This window comes from Acinonyx jubatus, chromosome C2 (assembly GCF_027475565.1).
Source record: "Acinonyx jubatus isolate Ajub_Pintada_27869175 chromosome C2, VMU_Ajub_asm_v1.0, whole genome shotgun sequence".
Lineage (NCBI taxonomy): Eukaryota > Metazoa > Chordata > Mammalia > Carnivora > Felidae > Acinonyx > Acinonyx jubatus.
This window is the reverse complement of record NC_069384.1, coordinates 64732141-64755528: the sequence shown is the minus strand read 5'-3', so window position 1 is coordinate 64755528 and position 23388 is coordinate 64732141. Positions and strand designations below refer to the sequence as shown.

At 47.8% G+C, this 23388-nt stretch overlaps 1 protein-coding gene across 5 annotated transcripts; it reads right to left on the bottom strand.

The window, feature by feature from the left end:
• Nucleotides 1-1082: 1082 nt before the first annotated feature.
• On the bottom strand, nt 1083-23187 carry NR1I2 (nuclear receptor subfamily 1 group I member 2). 5 transcript variants are annotated; one of them, XM_053220915.1, is made up of 11 exons: nt 23033-23184; nt 22906-22961; nt 14230-14461; nt 10619-10837; nt 9382-9515; nt 7866-8053; nt 6470-6744; nt 4597-4739; nt 4312-4428; nt 3827-3932; nt 1083-2461 (listed from the first exon to the last, which is right to left on the bottom strand). In XM_053220915.1, exons 4-11 carry the CDS (start codon nt 10771-10773, stop codon nt 2317-2319), a joined length of 1263 nt encoding a protein of 420 aa, XP_053076890.1. In that variant the 5' UTR covers nt 10774-10837; nt 14230-14461; nt 22906-22961; nt 23033-23184; the 3' UTR covers nt 1083-2316. The 5 variants fall into 5 exon arrangements, with proteins under 5 accessions (XP_053076890.1, XP_053076889.1, XP_053076888.1 ...); XM_053220914.1 differs by having other exon boundaries at nt 22906-23185; XM_053220913.1 differs by lacking the exon at nt 14230-14461.
• Nucleotides 23188-23388: the final 201 nt, after the last annotated feature.

The window sequence follows — 23388 nt, the reverse complement described above, 5'->3', positions numbered from 1 at the left end:
CTTTTCTGCCTAATTATAGGGATGGACTCCATCCTCACCTAAGGCAAAACCTAGTAAATGAATAGCAGCCATTGGGATGCCTAGAAACGGACAGTTCTAGGTGTTCAAAGGCTCAGGAAAGGGAGTAATAGAGTAATCCAAATGTTAGAGAGTAGGCAAGTTGAACCTGGCTCCTAGCCCTATAAACTCAAAATCCACAAAGTATTCTATGTGAGCTGTTTGGTGTTTCTCACCTCGAATCTAAACTACACTTGGACTACGATAGTTTTTATAATATACATAGCTCCTATGTTCATATCCGTTCAGCTGCCCACATATTTTTAAAATCAATATGAGCACATGGGAGTTTACATCTCATCTTAATTCCATCTTACTGCAGCCTACATTTAACAACTGTTCTGGGCTCTTGAATTCATAACACACTCAAAATTATTTCAATGGGGGAAGAGGAGATGCATGTGATTTATGAATACAGTTGAATGAAATTTATATTTCCAAAAGAGTATAATTAGACAAAATTCCCGGGAACAAAATCTGTATTCATTGTATCTGGAGAGAGGAGCTCTTTTTTCCTCAGTTTCTTTTCTAAAAATGAGTGTGTTCTATATCCTTGATGCAGAAGAGGCTGATAAGTCTGGAGGGGTGGAAAGAAATATGCTTGCTTGATTTATAGTATCAGTGATTTCTTATGTTCTCAAAGTTTGGCCACCTTCTTGTAAAATGATAAACAAGTATCTGTTCCTCAAAATTCAGTTATAACACTTATAGCTTCATTTGCATCAAAACATTAGACATTTAAAATTAATTCAATTACTACATTTAAATTTTTTATATATATGTACACAAACACATACACAATTGGGGAGATGTAGCATTTTTATATGGTTTTTACATGGAATAATCGTGAGCAAACCAGGTGAAATCATTTTTATGTTTTTACACCAATAGCCTTTAGATGTGTAAAGGGCAATAGTAAAATAAGTAGTAAAGAAATATATAATAATACTTCTATTTTCCCACCCCCACATTTCTTTCTCCCCCAGAAAAGAAGGCAAAAAAAGGTTTACATCTCTAGCCAAAAGTTATTTAAGTCCTCTTGCCTTTATTTGACACTAAACTCAGGAACCTATTTGCTAAGCCTGTCCTTGGGTATAGAATGCCTTTTGTGAAATTAGTCAAAATATAATTTGCACAAAGGGCAAAAACATTTTTAGTGAAAATGGCTGTAAACAATGCAAACACTTTCATACTCTGTAGCTTTCAAAATAGACATGTAAACAGGAACATACGGTGCATGTGTATCTAGACGGTTTATTAACTGCCTGCCAGTGTAGCCTTGTCACACAAAGCACCCCTGTGTTCCAGCCTCAGGAGAAAAGCCAAGCCCCAGTCCATATGCGGAGCAGACCTACACCAAGGCACACACACATGCACACAGCCAGTTCGGTCCCATGAACACACATTCCAGAGATCCCTCACTTGGGTCCTCAAGTGCATGCAGAACCCCACATGGCATTCACAGAAATTCCTTGTGTTTCTTACGTCAATTATCACTGCTTTTGGTCAAAGCTATTTGTGTTTCTGCTTTGTTAGATTGAACTTGAAAGTATTGAAGGTCGGGAACCATGTCTGAGTCAGCATTGTATACCCCACAGCGAGCTGCAAACTGTTGGTGCTTACTAATGTGTTTGAATGGATGCAGAGACACAGAATGAGGTGCCCAGAAAGAAGGAAGAATAGACACAGAAGTCATGACAAGCTTCTGCCGTTTGCTACAGGCCTTCAGGCTTCTCTCACAGACACAAATGCACCTGCTGATGAACACAGGCCTGGGACTCACTGAACAGCTCAGGACAAGAGGCTGCAGGTTGGGAATGAGTGGGGTGGGAAAGACAGGGATACTTAGAGATAGCAGTGGAAACATCCAAGAAGCTAATGAACTTGGGTGCGAGCATAGACTCTCAGATGGTCCAGCCCCAGTCACCTCTTCCCCTCTCCCACCATGACACTAAATCCCCAGACCACAGGGCCATTTCTAAGGGGAGGGTGATATTGCCTCTGGACAGGCCCAACCTATAGGCCAGTGCACTCTTCATCAAAGTGTCTATGTGGCTTCACTCTCCATGCTGGGGAGACCCTTATCCCCTTCCTGAAGAATGCCAGGTAGCATTGTCGGAGGGGTGGTTGTGCATTCCCCGGGGAGGCAGGACCTGTAAGGCATTGTCAGCTCTCAGCCGTATCCATCTATCTAGCCCCAGGAATGGCAGCTCCGAGGGCTCTGGCTGCCCCATGAAGGCTCGTCCAAGGGGCAGCTGCTCAGCCATCCGTGATGCTGAACAACTCCCGCATGAGAGGGGTAGCAAAGGGGTGTATGTCCTGGATGCGAAGCAGACGCTGGGTGTGCTGGGCGTTGATGCTGCGGAGCTCGGTGAGCATGGCCATGATCTTCAGGAACAGGAACCTGCAGACCAGCCAGAGGAAAAGTTGGGGGTGCAGCCCACCCTTGTCCCCATCCGCCAACCCTGGGACTGCTTTGAAGTTGCACAAGTTTGGAGCTTGGATGTTCTGTTAATCTCAGAACATCTCAGGCAAGCCAAGCGATAAGGTTCAGTTGAATTCCTGAAGCTTCCCTTAGTCTGTGGAAGAAAAGGGCAGAAAAGCCTTGGGGGGATTGAGGTGTGGATTTGCACTCTCCACTTGCCCTTAATGCATGGGGCTTGAGTCCTTGTAGACAGACATTTCCATGGGAAAATCCGGGCATTGCAGGGGCCAAGTACATAAGGCAATCTTGGGGAGAAATCACTGCCTTGGCTAATGGCTGTGGGTCAGGACCAAATGGAGTAGTTGTGGAGGCAGGGACTACAGGCTGCCCTGAAGATCCTTCCTGCATCTAGCCTGGTATCTAGTGTCTCAGACAAACCTTATGCCTTAGTTTCCACATGATGCCTCCTGGCTCCATACAGGGGAGGACCAAGCAAATCTAGACCTGGTCACCCCCAGCATCCCAGATGCTGAGCTCAAAATAAAGTTGAAGCAGGCCAAGTAAGGACTTGAGGTTTTAGGCTCAGCCAGCATCCCCAGTACAGGCCTTCACCCCTCAAGGCCGAGGCCTTCGGGCACCAGGTCATGGAGACTGCTGAGGGGATGGAAACCCCATCTGGTGAAGCCCTGAGCTTTGCTTCCTCCTTTGCTTGTGACCAGAACAAACCAAGAAGTTTCCTACCCTGTTTGCTTGGGTTTGTTCCTAGAGGTGTGGGCCATGGACTTATCCACCCGGGGCTAGCTCCAGATCCAACCCTGAGGCTCCAGTCCCTCGCAGGACAGTGGTGGCACCCACTCCATGGGGCTATTCTCAAGATTAAAGGTGACAATACATGTAAACTGCTTGGTACCAGGGCTGACACTTCTCAATACAAATGTATTTCTTATTATCATCATTATTGTTATCCTGGTTATCTTTATTATCATTGCAGTTCTTGCTGGCTCTTGCTAAAAGACCCCGTAGGAGCCTCAGGAGGATTCCTGGCTGTTCCCGTCCCTGGCTGACAGGAGCGTAAAAGGGCAGATGTGAGCCAGGGAGCAATGTCCATGGCTGGGCATGGCCTCTGGCCCTCCTCAGGTTTCTCTAGTTGGGCTGAAGCTCAGGCTGACTGGGCAGGAAGCCTCACTGGAGGTCACGGAGCAGGGCCCCAAAGCCCCAGCAATCAGAGGCTGCCCCAGGAGTGGCTCCAGTCTGCCCTCCCAGAGAGGCCTGGGGAGGGGGCGGGGCGCTGGAGGATGGGGCTGCTGAAGGGACCTCCTCATACCCTCCCTGCTTGCTGCTCACCGGTGGGCAGGCTGGGGCCGATTGCACTCGATGTAGGCCTTCAGGGCGATGGCGAATCTCTCCTGCAGCTGGTCCACCACGCTGCGTTGTACCACACCAGGGCGGTCTGGTGGGGAGGGGAAGGCCGTGTGGTGCCAGTAAGACAGTGGGGGTGAACACAAGCTCAGTTCCACCCAGAGAGGTCAAAGTGCCAGCCAACCACCTTCCAGAGTCAGAGGCACCCAGGCCAGGAAGTAAGGGTAGCACTGGGAGGGCTATTTATCACCCCACCGACCCATGGAAAAACCAGCCAGGGTCCCGGTCCTGGCCAAGCAGCAATTGGGGGGCAAGGCCATTCATTGGTTGGGACCCACCCTGGGGAGGGTGGGGGATGTGGGGGTTGGGGGTGTTGCTGCCTCCTATAGCTAAGCCAGGGGGGGTGTGAGCAAGCGGGGGGGGGGGGGGGCGGTGCAGAAGTGGCCGCATAGGCCAGGTGGGGTCATCACCTGGGGAGAAAAGAGAGATGGCCTGCATCAGCACATACTCCTCCTTATGCAGTTGCAGCTTCTTCAGCATGTAGTGGAATTTCAGCACGGGCTCCAGGAGAAGCTGCTGGAAGCCATCTGTGGGTGAGTGTGGCATGAAGGGCAAGCAAACTCCTCAGGAAGCTGACCCAGACTTCCCCTCACCAAGGTCTTGGTTCCAAACACCCAGATCCTGGTGTGGCTCCTCCCCTCCCCCTGGGCTGTCCTTCCCTCCCTCTGCCCTGGGGGCAGGCATCTGTCTGGCACCTGCAGTGTCCTCCAAACAGTAGGACAGCCGGCCACACTCCCAGGTTCCAGTCTCTGCGTTGAACACTGTGTTGAATCTCAGTTGGCACAGCTCAAAGGTGGCCCCCTTCAGCAGGGAGATCTGGTCTTCGATGGGCAGGTCCCTGGCAGCAAGGATGGGGGGGTGCCAGCTTCCACACGGGGTCTATGGGCCAGCCCCCTCCCATCATGCAGAAATCCGGTAGGGGCAGGTAGCAGTGGCCCTGGCCCCATGAGGAGTCCTGGCTTTTGGATTGCCTCCACTCTCTCCCCTCATGGCAGCTGAGCAGATCGCTCCTCTCTGCCACCCCCTCCAGTGCATGAGTCCCATGCAGCAGGAATATTTGCTTCTTGCTGTCTGTTTTAGATTTAATTTCTGCCACTTCTCTCCAGGCAGCCTGGATGCCACAAGCCCTGCTCCCAACACTGATACGGGCCTAGCCACAGTGGACACGTCTGACATTCCTGGATAGACTGCCACACCTCCCAATCTGAGAGGCCCACCCCCCAGCTCCCCATTGAGGGCTGTTCCCAGTAGGACCCCAAGAGGGAGGACAGTCAGGCTGGCTCTTGAGGGGGCCCTCGGCCTGGCTTTGGTCTCATAGGAAATCCAGTCCCTTGTTTTTTGCACCACCTCCCTTCTTTTAGATCCATAATTTCAGGAAGTTGATCCTATTCTCTCGAGTAGTGCCTGGCTCACGACCTGGCAAGCAGCTGGCTTTGAACTCTATACTCTTTGCTTCCAAATCTGGCCTCTCTGATTAACTGTGACCCTGTGCAAGTTCCGTGACCGGGGTAAACCTCAGTTTTCTATTTGTAGAATAGAAAGAAGGTGATACTAATGTGTACCTCTAAGGGTGACTGTGCTCACAACTGTGGTCACAAGAAATGGCAAGTAACCTCACACCTCGATGTTACATTGTGGGTCATCAGATGTCAGTGGGGATCTGCGAGATCCACACGTGGAAGTAGGCCTTTCTCCCTACTCGACCTAATTTGCTACAATCTGACCGGTGGCCACCCCATTAAATAAGGCCTGCGTGTCACCCACAGGGCCACAAGGGGAACTGGTGGGGTCCTGGAATATGACCTGCCCTCTGCCTACTGATGGAATCAGGGGCTTCTTGTATGTGTGACTCAGCTGTAGCTCACCAGGCCTGGCAAGACCAGTGCTCGGACTGAAGAATATGCCTGTCCAGACCTGACAGACTACATATCACGGGGCCATGGTTGCCACCACACCAGAAGGTCCCAGGGGTTCTTGCCAACCTCAGTTGCCCATCATTGTCCCCATACCTAGCTGTGGGGAGCCCAAGCCTTTGGTTCTCAGGACCACCCCTCTTCCTCATGACCTTCACAACCTTCTCTTGGTGTCTGTTCCTGTCTCTCCCTTTCTCCCTCTGGACTTCCTTCCCTTTCCTTCCTACTCCTTCTTTGTTCTTGAACCATCAACTTGAGATGGCCAACTCCTGCCCTTTTGCGGGGCAATAGGGAAGAGATTTACTATCTGAATGCCTACCATGTATGTGCTGGCTGCTCTTAAGATGTTTTCTTATTTCACACAACAGCCTTGCAGTGGGCGTTATTAGCAGACAAGAACACTGAGGCACAGTTGGGTTACATGGCAGGCCTGCAGTCTAAAGCTAATGAGCCAGAGGGTGAGGCCTCCACTTCCCAGCACCTTCCCAGCCAGGTGCTTCAGGCCGGGGGGGGGGGGGGGGGGGGGGGCAGGGCTGGTAGAGATAAAGGAGGGTCCGTGGGCTCCCAAATGCAGAGGGATCTACCCTTCACCCTTTGAACCTGCTAGCCACTGCCTGCTCCTTTCCACACCATTCACCCAGCTCCTGTGTCCTACCTGAAGTGGGAGATGACTTTGGCAAAGTTAATGATGCCCTTGAACATGTAGGTTGACATGTCAGCCATGTGGGGCAGCAGGGAAAAGATCTCTTTCCCACTGCTGTCAGCTTGGGGTCTGTAGTTCCAGACGCTGCCATCTTTCCCCCGCAGCCGCAGAGAGACCTTCAGTGAGCACAGATCCTCCCTGATCTGGCTCCACTTGGCAGCGTCTTCCCCCGATGAAGTCTGCAGAGATTCCGGAATCCCAGGACCACTGCTGAGCACTTCTGGCAGCTGGGACAGGAGCCAGGAGGTGAAGAGAGGACAGGAGAGATGGCATGTGTTCTCCCAAACAGGTTTCCACACAGGCCCAGAGGGTGTGCACAGCCACAGCTGCAGCCTGAGAGGACGCACAACAGCAGGTACATACACACACACACACACACACACACAGAGCACTTGTTTCTTCTCTCTGGGCTTCCGCTGTCGGGTGGTGCACTTTCTCGATCTGCCTGTCCATGTTCCCTCACATCCTTTCTGGTCTGAAATGAGTTTGCTCTCTTCCCAGTAGGAGGTAAGGGGTCTCCACCTATGGGTGTGTTCCAAGCATGCCTGACTTAGGAAGAAAGTTCTGGGAGCTACAGATAGAAAGAACAGATTTCTGGGGCGCCTGGGTGGCTCAGTAGGTTGAGCGTCTGACTTTGGCTCAGGTCATGATCTCGTGGTTTGTGAGTTCAAGCCCCGTGTTGGGCACTGTGCTGACAGCCTGGAGCCTACTTTGGATTCTGTGTCTCCCTCTCTCTCTGCTCCTGCCTTGTCCACTCTCTGTCTCTCTCTCTCTCAAAAATAAATAAAAACATTAAAAAAACAGAAAGAAAGAAATAACAGACTTCTGGGGCCACTGACTTCCAGCTCTCTGAATGGAGCAGGCCACCCAAAATACTTGTGAGCACAGAGGAGGAGGGGGGCACTGGGATCAAACATGGCTAACGTTGCTGGGGTCACAAATGTTTCTTAAATCTGTAAAACCCGTTCACAAATGCCACCCCCATGGTCCTGACCCTGTCCTCATAGAGCCCTGAATGCCAACAGCCCTGGGGCTACTCAGCTTTCCAAAACTCTATTTATGGCTCAGACCCAATTGCTACCTGCTGTGGAGGGAGAGAAAAGAAATTCTCAAACCTGAACTTGTGTCAGAATCACCTAGGGGTTCCTGTCAAAACACTGACTGCTGGGCCCTCCCTCAGAGTTTCTGACTCAGCAGGTCTGGGAGGATCTGAGAACTGGCACTTCTAACAATTTCCGAGGGACACTGCTGCTGTTGGGGCAGGAGCCACTCTTTGAGAACCCCTGGGCACAAGACTGGGGTTTTGAAGAGCTAGCATAATGGCTGAGCCAACTGGAAATCCTCATACCCGGAAATCCTTGAAGTGGGAGAAGGTGGTGTCAAAGGTTTTCGTCTGAGCATCCATCAGCTCTCTGATCATTGTCTGCTGTTCCTCAGTCAGACTCTTGGCTTCCAGGGGCTGAGTGCCCATCCGTTCTCTCTTCTTCCTCCTGATCAAGGCCCGCCTCTGCTCCACAGCCGCGTCCGACATGATCACTGCGGGGATAACCAGAAGCAAGCGCAAGCACCTGCTAGAGCTTGGCTGCACTTTGTGACAGCAGGAGGGGACGTGCTGGTGACAAAACCCCCGCCTTTCCCAGGCTCCCCTGCTTAAGGGGAGAGAATGAGGTGTAGCTGGTGTGCTGTGCACGGCAGTGGGTTTTGGGACAACGTTGTAGAACGGTGGGAAGAACTCGGGCCGCAGAATCAGAAGGTGCTGGGTTTGCACGACAGCTTTGCCATTTACTAGCCGTGACCTTGAGCAAGCTCCTTACCGGCTCTTGGCTTCAGTTTCCTTCTTCATAATATGGAGTGGCAATGCTCACCTCACACCATTGCTACGATGAGGCATTGGGTGGAAAATGCCTAAGAGAGCTCCTGGCACGTAATAAGTGGTCAGTGGCACCTGATAGTATTTTTTTTCTTGGTGGATTAGATACCAATAAGACTCCTCAGAGTCCCCCAAGGTATCTGGGTCTCCAAGACCCTAGTGAGCTGGGGCCACTGCTTAGCAAGAAATATCAACTCCAGCCACTTCCTATGTAGCCTGGAGCCTTAGGGCCTTCTGTGGATTTCTGGAGCCCACTTATGTGTGCAGAGCAAAGATGTGGGGTTGGTGTGAGGAACAGCAGGGACAGCCAGGGGAGAGACTTGCTTTCTGTCCACATGCCCAGGGAACTTGTCCCCTGAAAGAGGCTGCCTACTCTGTGACGAGTGGAGAAAAATATACACTAGAAGCTTCCAGCCTTTTCCCAATTAGCTTTGAACTCAGTGACCTGGGAACACAATTATAACACCAAAGCTTGGCAGGTAGAATGAGAGCATCCTCTGGCACCTGTCTGCAAACAGTTCCTCTGTAGGACACCAGGTTTGGGAGGCTGATGGGCACCCGCTGCTGGAAGGTTGGAGGTCATATCACACCATGGGTCTCTGACTTCCTTCTCCCAAAATCACCTTGCCCAATTTTGCTAAAACACCATTAGGACACTTATGAAGGGGACAAAAAGAATCATGCAAGGGCACCTGAGGGGAGCGAGGGGCATGAGATGCCCACCACACCTGCCGGAGCAGAGAATAAAGATGCCCTGCACCCGTCAAGTCCCTCCGGCAAGGGCCCGTGGTGGTGCGGGCAGATGGCCCACAAGCTCTGCCCGACTTCGCATGAGGCACCCAGGCCACAGGCTGACACGTGCACGCTCACGGCGCATGTCTGTACACGTGCTCATACACGTCCCCACGCTCCCTTCCTACTTGCCCCCCCGACCCTGGACTCAGTGCCCGTGCACCCCAGCCCACACCCGTCCAAGGCACTTCCCGCCGCTCACTCTCCTTCTTCATGCCGCTCTCCAAGCACTTGCGGAGGCGGCAGGCCTGGCATTGTCTCCGGGTCTTCTGGGTGATCTCGCAGGCGCCCTTCCGAAAGGGGCACCTCAGCCGGGTGTTGCGTTTCATGGCTCTCCTGTGAGAGAACAAAGAGCAAAAGGTAGGTTCGGGGAATACCCAAGCTTCCCAGGCTGGGGGGCTCCAAGCTACATTTCACTCTGGACTCTGCTACAATCCGTACAACGCCACGTTCATTTCTCGCTGGAACACGGGTGCCCTTGACAGGCATTGGCCACGCCTCACCCCGTGGGACCTGAGAGCAGCTGAGGCTTCACCACGTCAGCCCCAAAGCCCGTGCTTCTTCACTTGGGAGATGCGGAAGCTGCCTCAGGGCCTCCCTGGAAGTCCCCCGCAACCCCCCGTGCGTTCTGGCCCCCCCACCCACGACATGCTGACTGGCGGCCCATCTTAGGGATCCTAAGGTGGGTCCTGGCTCTGGGGTCCATGTCCATTCACATGTCCGGCCACCAGGAAGAACTCTGCAGAGGACCAAGTCAGGCTGGCTGTCCTGGGAATTCAGGAGGGTCCTGAGCGGGCCCCTAGGTGGGAGCTGCTGTGTACATACCTGGCCCTGACGGCAGACTGGGAATCCCTCCTCACACATTCTCTCTCTGGCTCTGCTTTCCTGGTCAGCTGCTCTTCCTCCCATCCGAGCCCTGCATGGAGCTTCGGCCTCAATCTTTCTTCACTTGGAACAATGTGAGCCCTTCTGTCCAGGCCTGTCTTGCTCTGGCCTGGAGCTTCTTAATCCTTAATTTTTTTGGACCTCCCCATTTCCCTGCTTCTAGATGAGATTGCTTTGTCCTACTCTTCTTTTCTTTTATGCCTTTCTTTACTTAACAGTCACTCCCTAAAGCTGGTTTGAGTACTTGCAGTTTGGCTTTCCTCTTTTATGAACTGATTCTCCATTTTATTCAAGAACACATGGAGAAACAAAGGCATATCTTAATGAGAGGGGCCCTTTCCCACGTAGGGTAGGAAGATGGAAGATGAATTCCCCTGACATAGTCATGGCTCTCTTGAAACATTAGGAGGCTTTTGAATGGGCCACTGCCCCACACTCCCGGGAGATAGGTCAAGCTGAGGCCCTGAAGCAGTGCCCAGCGGGTAACGCAGAACCCCATCAGACATGACCCAGTGTCGGAGGTGGCAGGTGGGCAAATGTTGGCAGGTAACTACCTGAAAAAGCCCTTGCATCCTTCACATGTCATGACATTGAAGTGGTAGCCAGTAGCCTTGTCCCCGCATACACGGCAGATTTGGGGACCCCCATCTCCCTCAAGTGTGCTGACGGCAGGCTTCCCAGGAGCTGAGTCTGCGGCTTCGCAGTGCATAAGGGCAGCATGTTTCCAGCTTTCTCCAGGTCTCTCCTCCAGGTTGACTGCCGGGCCTCTTGGGCTACAAGTGAAAAAACCACAGGGAACGAAAGGGCTGGACAGAGACATGCTGAGGCAGTCCTCACTGTGGTCGCTCACATGTGGTTCTGTGGACCCAAGAGCTGACCCCAGGTGGAAGATTTGGGGGTGGGTTAGACTTGTTATCAAGAGAGATGTAACCATGGCATTGTGTATACAATAATAGGGCCCTGGCACGTTGAGCAAGCACAATGGAGAGAGAAGGGGAAGGAGAACAGATGAGAAGGAAAAAGAAAAGGCTATCTGGGTTGAGTTACAGAATATACTTAAGATTAGGAGCCCATGATCTGGTCAAAGGCCCATAGAACAGCCCACTTTCTGGAGATGGTCTGGGACTAGGGAGACCCGAGGGAGACAGTCTCTCAGGCATGTTGTGGCCCAAGCTCCCAGAGAAAGCTTAAAAGCTGTGCAGAAAGAGGGATTTCAACTGAGTAACCAAGCAAATGGGGAGAAAGACAGAGAGGAGCCAGGCTCAGGAAGCAGGAAGAAAATGGCCCAGGTCCCAGTCTAGCTGGGACATGAGTGAATAATCAAAGAACTTGTACCCATTAATAGAGCTGTGTTCAAGAGGCTCGCCCCAGGCAGCTTGCACCCGGACAGCGTGACTTGGATTCTGTACTTAGAACGAGCACAGAGGACGGTGAGCAGAAATAGGGAGCTGTCCCGTTCATGACTCTTCTCAAAAGCTTCTCTGCGCACTGATTCTGAAGGGCTGCCACACCACAGATGACGCTGCCTTTTCTAAACCTCAAATAAAACCTTAGTAAAATTTTAACACTCGAGGGGCACCTGGGTGGCTCAGTCGGTTAGGCGTCCGATTTCAGCTCAGGTCATGATCTCGCGGTCCGTGAGTTCGGGCCCCGCATCGGGCTCTGTGCTGACAGCTCGGGGCCTGGAGCCTGTTTCGGATTCTGTGTCTCCCTCTCTCTGACCCACCCCCGTTCATGCTCTGTCTCTCTCTGTCTCAAAAATAAATAAACATTAAAAAAAAAATTTCAACACTCGAGTTTCTGTTTCCAACAGCATGACAGATGACAGCAAGCAGTTTCACCTGTAAAGACGAATTAGAAATTAATCTGTCCTGCAGCCCCGACCCTCCAGAAAACTGCAAATAAAATAGGCTGACAGAAACTTGAACTGAACCGGTGTGCACAGAATCTGCCCTGATTTTTCAAATCATAACCCTGACCTCAAATGGGCTTGCTGACAAAATGTGTATGCAGAGTGTTCCCAAAAACCTGAAGCCAAGGATTCGATTTAAAGAGCTTTTGGGTGGGCAGTGTTCCCAGACACCCTCAGAGGCAGACACACTCCTCCTCTCTAGAGGAACCACTTTCCACCTAGGCACAAAGAATCATACAAGTAGTTTTCAAGAAATACGAGCAAAAACTCACAAATCATGAACCAGAGACGAACACAGCAGCCTGAACAAGAGCCAGCAAAAACAACTTACAGCAGAATTACACGTACAAAGAATTGTTCGCAAAGGGACAAAGGGGAGGAGACTTTTACTTATGCTGTGTCTGACTGATACATTCTCCAGTTCCGTAATGAGGGGGTATTAGGATTAATGCCAGAGACTCATTTCAGAGCATTTGTGTAACTTTTACTTTGGCCTAAGCTTACTGTTAACTAGACAGATCTTGTACATTCTGCAGTTCAGTCTCTCATGTGGTCAGGAAGCCCCAGAGACCCTCTGACAGCTATGCTCCCAAAAACCTATGCTCGCCAAAACCACCCCTCCTGCGGGCCACACCTTAGTGCCATCCTTTCCTGTGAGGAATCCGGGAGGGTCTGTGACTTGCTTTAACCAGTGAGTCGTCAGAAGTGACACTGTGCCAGTCCTGGGCCAAAGCCACAAGGCCTGGTAGCCTCTGCTTCTGCCCTTTGGGGAGTCCTAACCCACCATGTGAGAAAGTTTAGCTATGCCGCTGGGGTGATCACCCCCTGAAGGGACCATGCGGAGAGGCCATGTGAAGAGGGAAAACTTTGACACGGCCAGATGACAAAGACCCAGCTGCCCCAGCCTTCCAGCCATCCCCATCAAGCCCCAGACATTTGAACAAGCGCTTGTGGACGTCCCAGCCTAGTTAAGTGTCCTAATGATGTCATGTGGAGCAGAACTCCTGACTGAGCTCTGCCAACACAGAATCATGACAGAAAATAAAATGGTGGCTGGTTTGGGGGAGTAAGTTTTGGGGAGGTTGTTACATGGCAAGAAATAATGGAAACAGAACCCCTAGAGTTTTGTTAGAAATAGATCTGACCTGGGGTGGATGGGTGTGCCAGCTGATGCCTGCAATTCTGTCCCTACTCCCCCCTTACATCAGTGCTTACAGCATGGTGCCCTGTAGACAGGAAAATTACAATAACTTGGTGACTGGTATGTCAGCCACATCTCTCTTTCATGTGAATTTAATAAGACTAATTAAATATGCAGTTTCAATTGAGTCCAGTTGTGTTTGTTCTGGGCGTTGCACCTGTTCCTCCATGGCTTGGTAATCTGAGCATGCTGGAAAATGGTGCTACAGGGAAGACAAGTCTGAACTTGGGGAGAGAGAAAGGAAGGAGAGTGATGCATCCCAAGGCGACAGTGGAGGGAAATTCTAAAGGAAACGTGAGTTAAGTATCTGCTATGGAAGGAGCAAGAGAGACTTCGGTTAATACTGGGACCAGAAAAGAATCCCACAGAAAGCTGGACATGATGGTCTTGGATTCACAAACAGGAGGGAAAGAGTGGACTGGGTGCCCTGCTTCTGTTGAGAAGAGCACCATGGCAGTTGCCAAAGCAGGGCATTCACTAAGTTCCCAGTCCAGCGGTTCAGAGGCTCTTCCACTGCCCTCCATATGCACCCCTGGAGCTCCGCCTCCACCAGGGTGTCCCTTCCTGCACTTCCACACGCTGCACTCTGCTCAGTAAGTGATTCTCCAGGGTCACCGTGTGAGACACGGGCACTATCCTCTCTTGCTCTTCCCTGGCTCCCTTGCTGGTCCATGAGCAGAACCACCCAGCCAAGGACAGACTCTGCCCAGCTGGTGTGGAGGAACGTTCACCAAATTCTCAACTTAGTCAATGGGCAAGCAGAGGTGGGCAGTAGTTAGATTATGTGGGGTCTGAGGCTTCTACAACTGGAGGGGGTTTTCTTCAAGAAAAAGAATACTCATTGCAAATACATAATTAGGTACCAAAGAGAATATGTATTTGTGAGAAAGATTAAGAAAGGAAATCACAATGAATTACAAATATTAATATTGTCCTTTGTGGGAAACAGAATAATGGCCCCCAAAGATATCCAGGTCCTAATCCCTAGAACACGTGAATGTGCTTCCTTATATGGCAGAAGGGTCTTTACAGATGTGATTGAGGGTACAGACCTCAAATAGGGAGATTATCCAGAAGTAACCGTGTGGGCCTGATATAATCACATGAATCCTGAAGATCAGAGAAACTTTCCTGGGTTTGGTCAGAGGAAGAGATGTGACAGTGGAAAAGTGAGCAGCGAAGTCTCTGCCGGCTGGCCTGAGATGTGGTCTCAGATGCTACATTGCTGGCTTTGAAGATGGAGGAAGGGGCCATGAGCCAAGGAATCTGGGCAGTCTCTAGAAACTGGAAAAGGCAAGGAAACAGATTCTCCCCTAGACCTTCCAGAAGGCACCAGCCTGACAACACCTTGATTTTCAGTCAGTGATACTGACTTTGGACTTCTGACCTCTGGAACTATAAGATAATAAATTTTATATCAGGCCACCAAGTTTGTGGTAATATTGCAGCAGCAATAGAAAGCAAATTATTCCCCTCAAATAACAATGATTTTGTAATGTCATTTTTTATACCAAGAACAGAAAGATAATAAAGTTTTTCCTCTAGCATCACTGGTCAAAATTTGCTTTTTATTATGATAACGGGAAAATTTTTCATCTTCCCATCTAGCTGAGGATTGTTGTCAAACTTAAGACCTTTATCAAAATTCTTTCGTATAAATGTTCATATAGGGAAGAATTTTGCACGGTCTAGGTTCTGGCTCCACACATTTCAAACCTCATTCCCCTCCTTTAGCCTGTGCTGGCCACCTGCAGTGATAGTGGACGAGCAGCAGAGTGGGGCATTCCTGGGACCCATTGCTACACTGGATGGGTAGCAGTAACTCAACTTCACACGCAAGTAACCACCACCATGTGAATACACCCAAACTACACGTATCACCAACTCAGCTGCCCCTAAACTAATCTCCAATGAGCCCATGGCCAACTTCCATCAACCCCTGACTTCAGGGGAAATAGGACAGTGGAGTAGAAATTGTCTCAAAACAACCATGCTTAAATATCTTCCTTTTGAAAATGTTACAAAAACACATGACTGTGGGAAGGAGCCTATGTAAGTAAGGGGCCCAGAAGTTTAAGCTTCATTAGCTAAAATCAATCTCTTCTCTGGTTCTGTTGCTCCTGTAAACTAAGCTACACAACTTGCTGGTGTCTCCAGGAGGGACCACATCTCAGACCGGCCAGCAGAGCCTTCGCTGCTCAGTCTTCTCTGTGTTACAGGGTGATGCTGAGGTCAGGCCCAAATGCCTTGACAAAAATGGCAAAACAGGAAGTCTTTAGAGAGGCCCCTTCCATTGATCGGGCACAGTGGGACTGCTTCGCCTGTGGTTGACCCTCTCCTGCCTCCCTGCTGCACCATTAACTCTTTAATCTTCTTCAGTGACAAGGATTGAAGCTTCTGTTTCTGTCTGGTAACTCTGAAGGGGCAAGAGTGGACTCTGGCTCGAAGAGAAGGGATTGGCAGCAGTGTGGGAGTTAAAGTCAGATCTGGGGTGTTGAAAGGACACCCACTAAATAACTTTTTTTAAGCACAGAGATCAAGGAAAGCTTTTGGTAGAAAAAAGCATTACCCCCTCCCCTGTCCCCTCACATCAGAAGATAAGATGTGTCAGATAAAATGCCAGCATTTGTGAGACAATTACATGAGAAGAAATGATGTTGCAGACAAGTATTCACAGCCTCCCATCTCTGTCCTCATAAAGGAGACTCCTAAATTCACCCAGCCTGACCTCGCAGCAAGAGGATGCTAAGCAGGCCCACCCCATTCACAACGCCCTCAGAGGGGCTCCGGGTTGGACCAGGTCCAGGAACCTGAACAAAGGGTCCATAGACTTTCTGGGTGCCTGTGAAGGATGGGGTTACTGCTCTCTCTCAGGGACAAGTGATCCAGTGACCCACTGAGATCCTCTCCTAGTGACACTGAATGCAGATATACAGACATAGCAACTTAAAGGGCTGACTGACTGGGCTGCTGACAAGGGAGCCACCATATTCAAAGGGTATCAAAATGTTGCTAGAACAAATCAGAAATGAAGTAAATCATAAGCTGTTTCCTTTCCTACTGAGGTCATCATCACCCTGAGGCAGAGATTTAAGCACTCCTTGACCGTGCAAACTAGTCCCTGTTGAGTAATCGGGGGGCACTCGTATGCCTGTCATGCTGGGCCACTGCAGCCAACCACCTGAGGAGAAGCGTCTGGACAACCCTGAATAACCTGCTAAAATTGGCAGACAGAGTCAGAAGCAAAATCATGTGTGGTGTAGGGCTGTTTTCATGGAATGAGTAGAATATTATCGAAACACTTAAACATGCCTTCTAAGAAGTTGTCTGGTTTGGAACACGGCACAGAATAAATTACTTATTTTGACCATGAAGTACGTGATACACCTTCTGCATCAGAAAAAAAAAATCACTCACCAACAAATATATGAAAAGATGCCCAGCAACAATCGTTAGGGATATGCAATGGGACCTCACTTTACACCCATTAGGATGGCTGCTGTCACAAACCCAGAAAATAACAAGTGTGTGGCAAGGATGTGGAGAAATTAGAACCCTCGTGCATTGCTAGTGGGAATGGGAGATGGTGCAGCCACTGTGGAAAACAGTATGGTGGTTCCCCCAAAAATTAAAAATAGAACCATATGATCCAGCAATTCCACTTCTGGATTGAAAGCCGAGTCTTGAAGAGATATTTGCACACCCACGTTCACAGCAGCATTATTCACAACACAGGTGGAGGCAACCAAAGTGTCCACCAACAGATGAATGGACAAACAAAATGTGATATATACATATAATGCAATATTTTCAGCCTTGAAAAGGAAGGGAATTCTGACACAGGCTACAACATGGACGAACTTTGAGGACATTACGCTAATGAAATAAGCCAGTCACAAAAGGACAAGTACTATATGGTTCCAGTTGTACGAGATACTTAAACTAATAAAAAGCTAACCTCATAGAAACGGAAAGTAGAATGGCGGCAATGTATAGGCATTATAGTTAATAATACAGCATTGTTAATGTAGTCAGTTGGCTAATAATACAGTATTATTTATTTGAAAGCTGCTGGGAGTAGATCTTAAGCATTCTTACCACACACACACACGCACACACACACAGTTAATTAACTATGTCTACTGTGTGGGGCGATGGATGCGTTAATTATTCCGATGTTGGTAATCATTCTAAAATGTATATGTATAGCAAATCATCACGTTGTACATTTTAAATATATACAAATTTATTTGCAGTTATTTCTCAATAAAGTATAAAAAGGTAGGAGAATGGTTGCCAGGGGCTGGAGCAAGAGAGGAATAAGGAGTTGTTTAAAGGGTAGAGTTTTAGTTTTATCAGATGAAAAAAGATCGGTTGCACAACAATATAAATATACTTAACATTACTGTACACTTAAAAATGGCTAAGACAGTACATTTTATCTGTATTTTACCATAAATTTTTAATTTTTTTTTCAACGTTTATTTATTTTTGGGACAGAGAGAGACAGAGCATGAATGGGGGAGGGGCAGAGAGAGAGGGAGACATAGAATCGGAAACAGGCTCCAGGCTCTGAGCCATCAGCCCAGAGCCTGACGCGGGGCTCGAACTCCCGGACCGCGAGATCGTGACCTGGCTGAAGTCGGACGCTCAACTGACTGCGCCACCCAGGCGCCCCAACCATAAATTTTTAAAACAGCATCACTTGTGGGGCACCTGGGTGCCCCAGTCCGTTAAGGGTCCGACTTCAGCTCAGGTCATGATCTCATAGTCTGTGAGTTTGAGCCCCGCATCGGGCTCTGTGCTGACAGCTCAGAGCCTAGAGCCTGCTTCCGATTCTGTGTCTCCCTCTCTCTCTGCCCCTCCCCCACTCACGCTCTGTCTGTCTCTCTCTGAAAAATAGACATTAAAAAAATTTTTTTAAATAAATAACATGACTTGTCACTAAATAAATGTTGATCAAATATTTAACGAATATTAAAAGGGAAGGCCAAATAGTAGACTGATGTGAGTGGCCACATATCTCAGTCCTGCTTTGCACAGGCAGCCCTGACACAGAGAAGGCAGCTGTGGAGCCAGGCAGGGCTGTGAGGAAGCAGACGGCAGGGGCAGAGATGAAGCAGGAGGAAAGGAGTTAAAGAAGTAAAGGAAAGAAGAAGCAACAGTAGTTAAAAGCACTACAGTGAGAAATAAAAAGATAACCAGGTCACAGTCCAGCTGCGCTTGAGCTTGAACGACCCTGGCTTTCCAACCACATTGGAAATGGGCGACAGTTAAGATAAAATTTCTGCCTGCCTTGTCTTGTTCGTCTGCTTCAGATTCCACGTTAAGGGAACCCAGAGCACGTGCATATAATTTCAGAGCAGATTCTCCAGCATTAAAGTGAATACAGATCACCTGGGGAGCTTGTTAAATGCACGTTCTAGTCCCTGGGTCTTGGGTGGGCCCCGCGCCTTCTTTCCCACAGGCTCCTGGATGCTGCTGGTGCTGCTGGTCTATGTCCACACTTGGAGTGGTAAGGACCTAAGAAATCCAACTAACCCAGACAGAAAATCAGCTGGACACAAAAAGGACACGATGGAGAAGATGACTGAGCGGAAGGCAGAGGGTATGGCAATTCAAACATTTTGGGGGTTCTAGAAAATGGGGGAAGTAATCAAACACACATATGAAATAACCGGCCTTGTAAATTGTTGTCTAAAGTCAATATACATTTGGGGGTGAGACAGCTCCTTCCAAGGAAAAGGGGGTGGGGAGGAGATGAATATACATTTAATCTTCAAATGAGTCAAATCAAAAAGCTTTGGAACTAGGTCGCCAAGATTATGGGGAGGAAAGCGTGGGCAACTTGGACTTGAAGCCAAAAGGAGTCTAAGTGGAAGGAGAAAATGATACAGAACTCATGATTTTAGGGATGGAAACTATTGGAAGCAGCAGGATTATAATACACATATGTTTATGTATAATATATCTTATGTGTGTAGATATATGTATGTATCTATACACATAAATGTATAAAATCAGAAATGTATGTATGTGTGTGTGTATATATATCAGAACTGGCCAGAGGGTAAAGAGGGGAAAAAGCAGGTAAAGGGAAACTTACACAATAATTGGGTTTCTAAGAAATTGACAGTGAAGCTTACAAACTCTTGGCTTCATTCGGTGAAGGGAAAAGGTAGAAATTTTATTAACTCCTATTACACAGGTTTTGTTGTTACAAAGTGAGGTGCCTGTGAGGTAAGCAGAGTGAGGTCTTTCCACAGTTGAGCAGGGCAAGACAGGTCTTACTGTCTACAACTGAGGAAACTGGGGCTGTATGTCCAAGGGCACAAAGGCAACAAGTGATTGAACTTCCTTTTCCCTTTATTCTGATTCTTCCTATAGTGCAAATGGATACACTATGTACTATGTAAGTTACACTTTTTGTCACAAAGTCACCGGGATAAAATGAGATCATATAAAGTTTTTTTAAAAATGGATCAAATATTGCACAGGACTCCCTCCTTGGCCCTGACATGGGACAGGCACCCAGAGGGAACTTAGCAAAGATCACATTACACGAATTCAAATATGAAAAGTCAGCTGCTATCTTTAGGTGGCCATAAATGAAACATGGCTTTTGTTCTTCCTGGGGTACAGTCATCAGATTCAAGCTGTCAGAAAATTTGTTTCTAGATACAGATCAGGGTCAAGAGCTGGTATCAGCCCAAGTCAAAAGCACACCCTGCACCATCTTCCAATATTTAACAGGACACAATGACCTCTGATTGAACTGTCTCTTACATACACGTGCAATGTTCTTATCGCCTAGGGTTTTATAGTTTGGCATTCATAGAGAGCCAGGAGAATTGTTTCATACATTACATGAACAATTTGGATATATCTCTTTATCTTAATTTCCAGTTGGGTATTGTTATTTTGGTGTTTCACAGAAGTTTAGAAGGTATGGCAGGTGGATGAGGAGGTATTGGGTGATAGGGAACTCTTCCCAGTCCCCTTCAAATCATACCACTTAGAAGGCACCACACACACTCCTGTGTCAAAGAGTCCGACAGAGCAGTCTCCAAGAAATATGAGTCCACACATGAAATAAAAATGAATTAAAATCAGAAACGTGACAAAAAACCTAAGACCTCTAAAGGTTTATGAATGGTACCCTTAGAATTGTGCAATGTACTACTCACATAACTGTATACATCATCCCTAAGACTATGCTTGGTCTTAACTATTCCTCTGCATTGTTCTGGAAGGCCAAGAAAAGGCAATACGACAAAAAAAAAAAAAAAAAAAAAATTAGGCCTGGCAAACTGACACATTAGTAAGCAGGAAAATGCTTAATAAATAGCAAGCATCAGGGTGTGGAGGAACAGTATCTATCATTCCCTGCTGGTGGGAGTATAAATTGGTGCAGGCACTATGGAGGGGATTTCACAGTAACAAAAATTAAAATGCACATAATCTATGTATAATACATATAAAGTTAAGGAGGTAGAGCTACATACGGATGTGGAAAGTCTCCATATGGAAAACAGATATGAAAAGTTTGTTGAATGGAAAAATAGAATGAGAATAATATGACAACAAATGGCTTATTAGTACACATATGTGTATGTGAATGCAGAGGAGACTGGCAACAAATACCCCAAACTAGTTATAGCAGTTACTTTTGGCTTAAGGAGATTAGCTTTATCTATGCTGATTCTTACCTACTTACTTACTTACTTACTTACTTACTTATTGTTTCAAGTTTTTACTTAAATTTTAGTTAACATATAGTGCAATATTGGTTTCAGGAGTAGAATTTAGTGATTCATCACTTATATTTTAACACCCAGTGCTCATCACAAGTGCCTCTCCTTAATGCCCATTACCCATGTAGCCCATCCTCCCCTAAAGCAACCCTCAGTGTGTTCTGTATAGTTAAGAGTCTATTTTACGGTTTGCCTCTCTTTTTTTCTCCCTCTATGTTCATCTGTTTTGTTTCTTAAATTCCACCTATGAGTGAAGTCATAAGGTATTTCTTTCTCTGACTTCTTTTTGCTTAGCATAATACTGTCTAGCTCTAGCCACGTCATTGCAAATGGCAAGATTTCATTCTTTTTGATGGCTGAGTAATGTTCCATTGTATGTATACCATACCCTGTTTATCCATTCATCAGTTGACGGACATTTGGGCTCTTTCCACAATTTGGCTATTGTTCATAATGCTGCTATAAATATTAGGGTGCATGTGTCCCTTCAAATCAGTATTTTTGTATCCTTTAGGTAAATACCTAGTCGTGCAATTGCTGGATCATAAGGTAGTCCTATTTTTAACTTTATGATTCATCATTTTACAAAGAGTAAGTAATCATGTGTTACATCCATTTAAAAAGCTATTACCTACTAACAATAGTTTAATCAGTTTTGTGGTTGTTTATTATGTTTGTTCCATAATAATTGAAGAGTAAGTTGATAGTTTGAGACTAGGAGTTGGCAAACTTTTCCTGTAAAGGGCCAGATAGTTAACATTTTAGGCTTTGGGGGCTATACTGTCTCTTTTGCAACTACTCAATTCTGCCGTCCTAAGGCAAAAGCAGCTGTAGGTGATATGTAATTAACGAGCATGGCTGTGTTCTAATAAAACTGTATTTACAAAAATAGTTGGTGGTTCTGATTTGGCTTGTAAGCCATAATTTGCCAATCCCTGGTTTAGACTGTTCATTATACAACTAACACATATTTTTCAAGTATATTTTAAAAATGAGTATTTTCGGTATATGGAAAAATTAATCTTTCCTATTAGATAACTAATTAAGTAGCAGCCTCTGGGGCCTTGCTTAGAATATTTGGACTCTGGTCATATCATTAGAGATCAAAGGCCCATCCCAGTGGAAATAACCCAGTCACCTCGGCTGTCTTGGTGCTGACCGTTGACTTTCCCAGCAGCAGAGCCTCACAACCACCCCATGTAGGAGTGGTATAGTGCCTGTCACAGCTGACTCACTGAATCAAGGTTCAGTGGCCTCAGAGGTGACTCCTGACCATCCCCAGATAAGGTATTGTCTTAAAGCTTCTGACTATAGCCTCAATCAGGATGGGCTGTAATATGGGAAGAAGGAGGGCTTCTACAAGCACATGTAGGAGAGGTTTTTGTCCTGTGGGACAAGGTGTGTACTCTGGCAAGTAAAGGTAGAAACCTCACTGGCCCAAAGCCAACTAGGCCCTAGGACTGGGTAGGGGTTTGGAAAAGCCCCTGAGGGACCCCTCACTGAGGTGGTGAGGCCCTACGACTCCTGCTGCCGAGTCTCAGCCTGGTCCCAAGGGCTGCCAGTTCCCTCAGCGGCCTACAGGAACAGGGCTGAGTCGTTCCCAGCTCCCACAGTCCCCGCACCTTGGTATTTTCTGGATCTGGAGACTCCAGCCCTGCAACGGGGAGGGGGCTGATTGTATGTGTGACTCATCGTGGCTGATACAAGATTGACGTTTCCACTGTGATTATTTCTTTAGGAGATACTTGCATGATCAGGGAGCATGGTTGATGGAACTCTGTATTAAATGATTACCTTCATGTTTTTTTCCATCCTGGAAATGTGAACAGCAGCAAGGCCAACGGGATATACAACCCTCTCTGATGCTGCTCTCAAATGTTAAGATACAGTTGTGCTCCCACACTTCTTTTGCAGAGAGCTGGGGGGTGGGTGTGCAGTCTGGCCCCAGCAAAAGAGAAAGAAAGAAATCCATACCTGCTTGGTGGCAACTTCTTTGCTGTGACTTCTCCTTTGGGATCCACTTTGAATAACTAGGAACAAAGGATCAATCAAAACCTCTGTACCCCTGAAGTCGCTGCCTTGGTGAAGACTGGAACATTACCTTAAAATTATGCTTTTCGCAGTAGAGCACAATTTGCCTGGGCAGAGGCTGTGGCTCCTGTTGAAGGTAAGGCAGTGCTTCCTCTTCCCTAGTTATGGGTTATTTCCTAGGATGTGAGCCAATCTTGTCTCTCACCTACATTTCAGTCCAGGTCAGACGTAGGCTCTGAATGGCCCCCATCTGGCACTCCTAAGTCCCAAGTCCAGAGCTCCAACTAGCAAATGAACCTACTACCGTATTTACTCTCATTATGTGCCCCTACTTTTTTCTCTCTCATGTCTTCACTGTAAAGCACAGGAGAAGGTGAGGAATGTTGCTAGTGTCTGCTTTGTCTAACTGATTCTGAGGAAATTCAT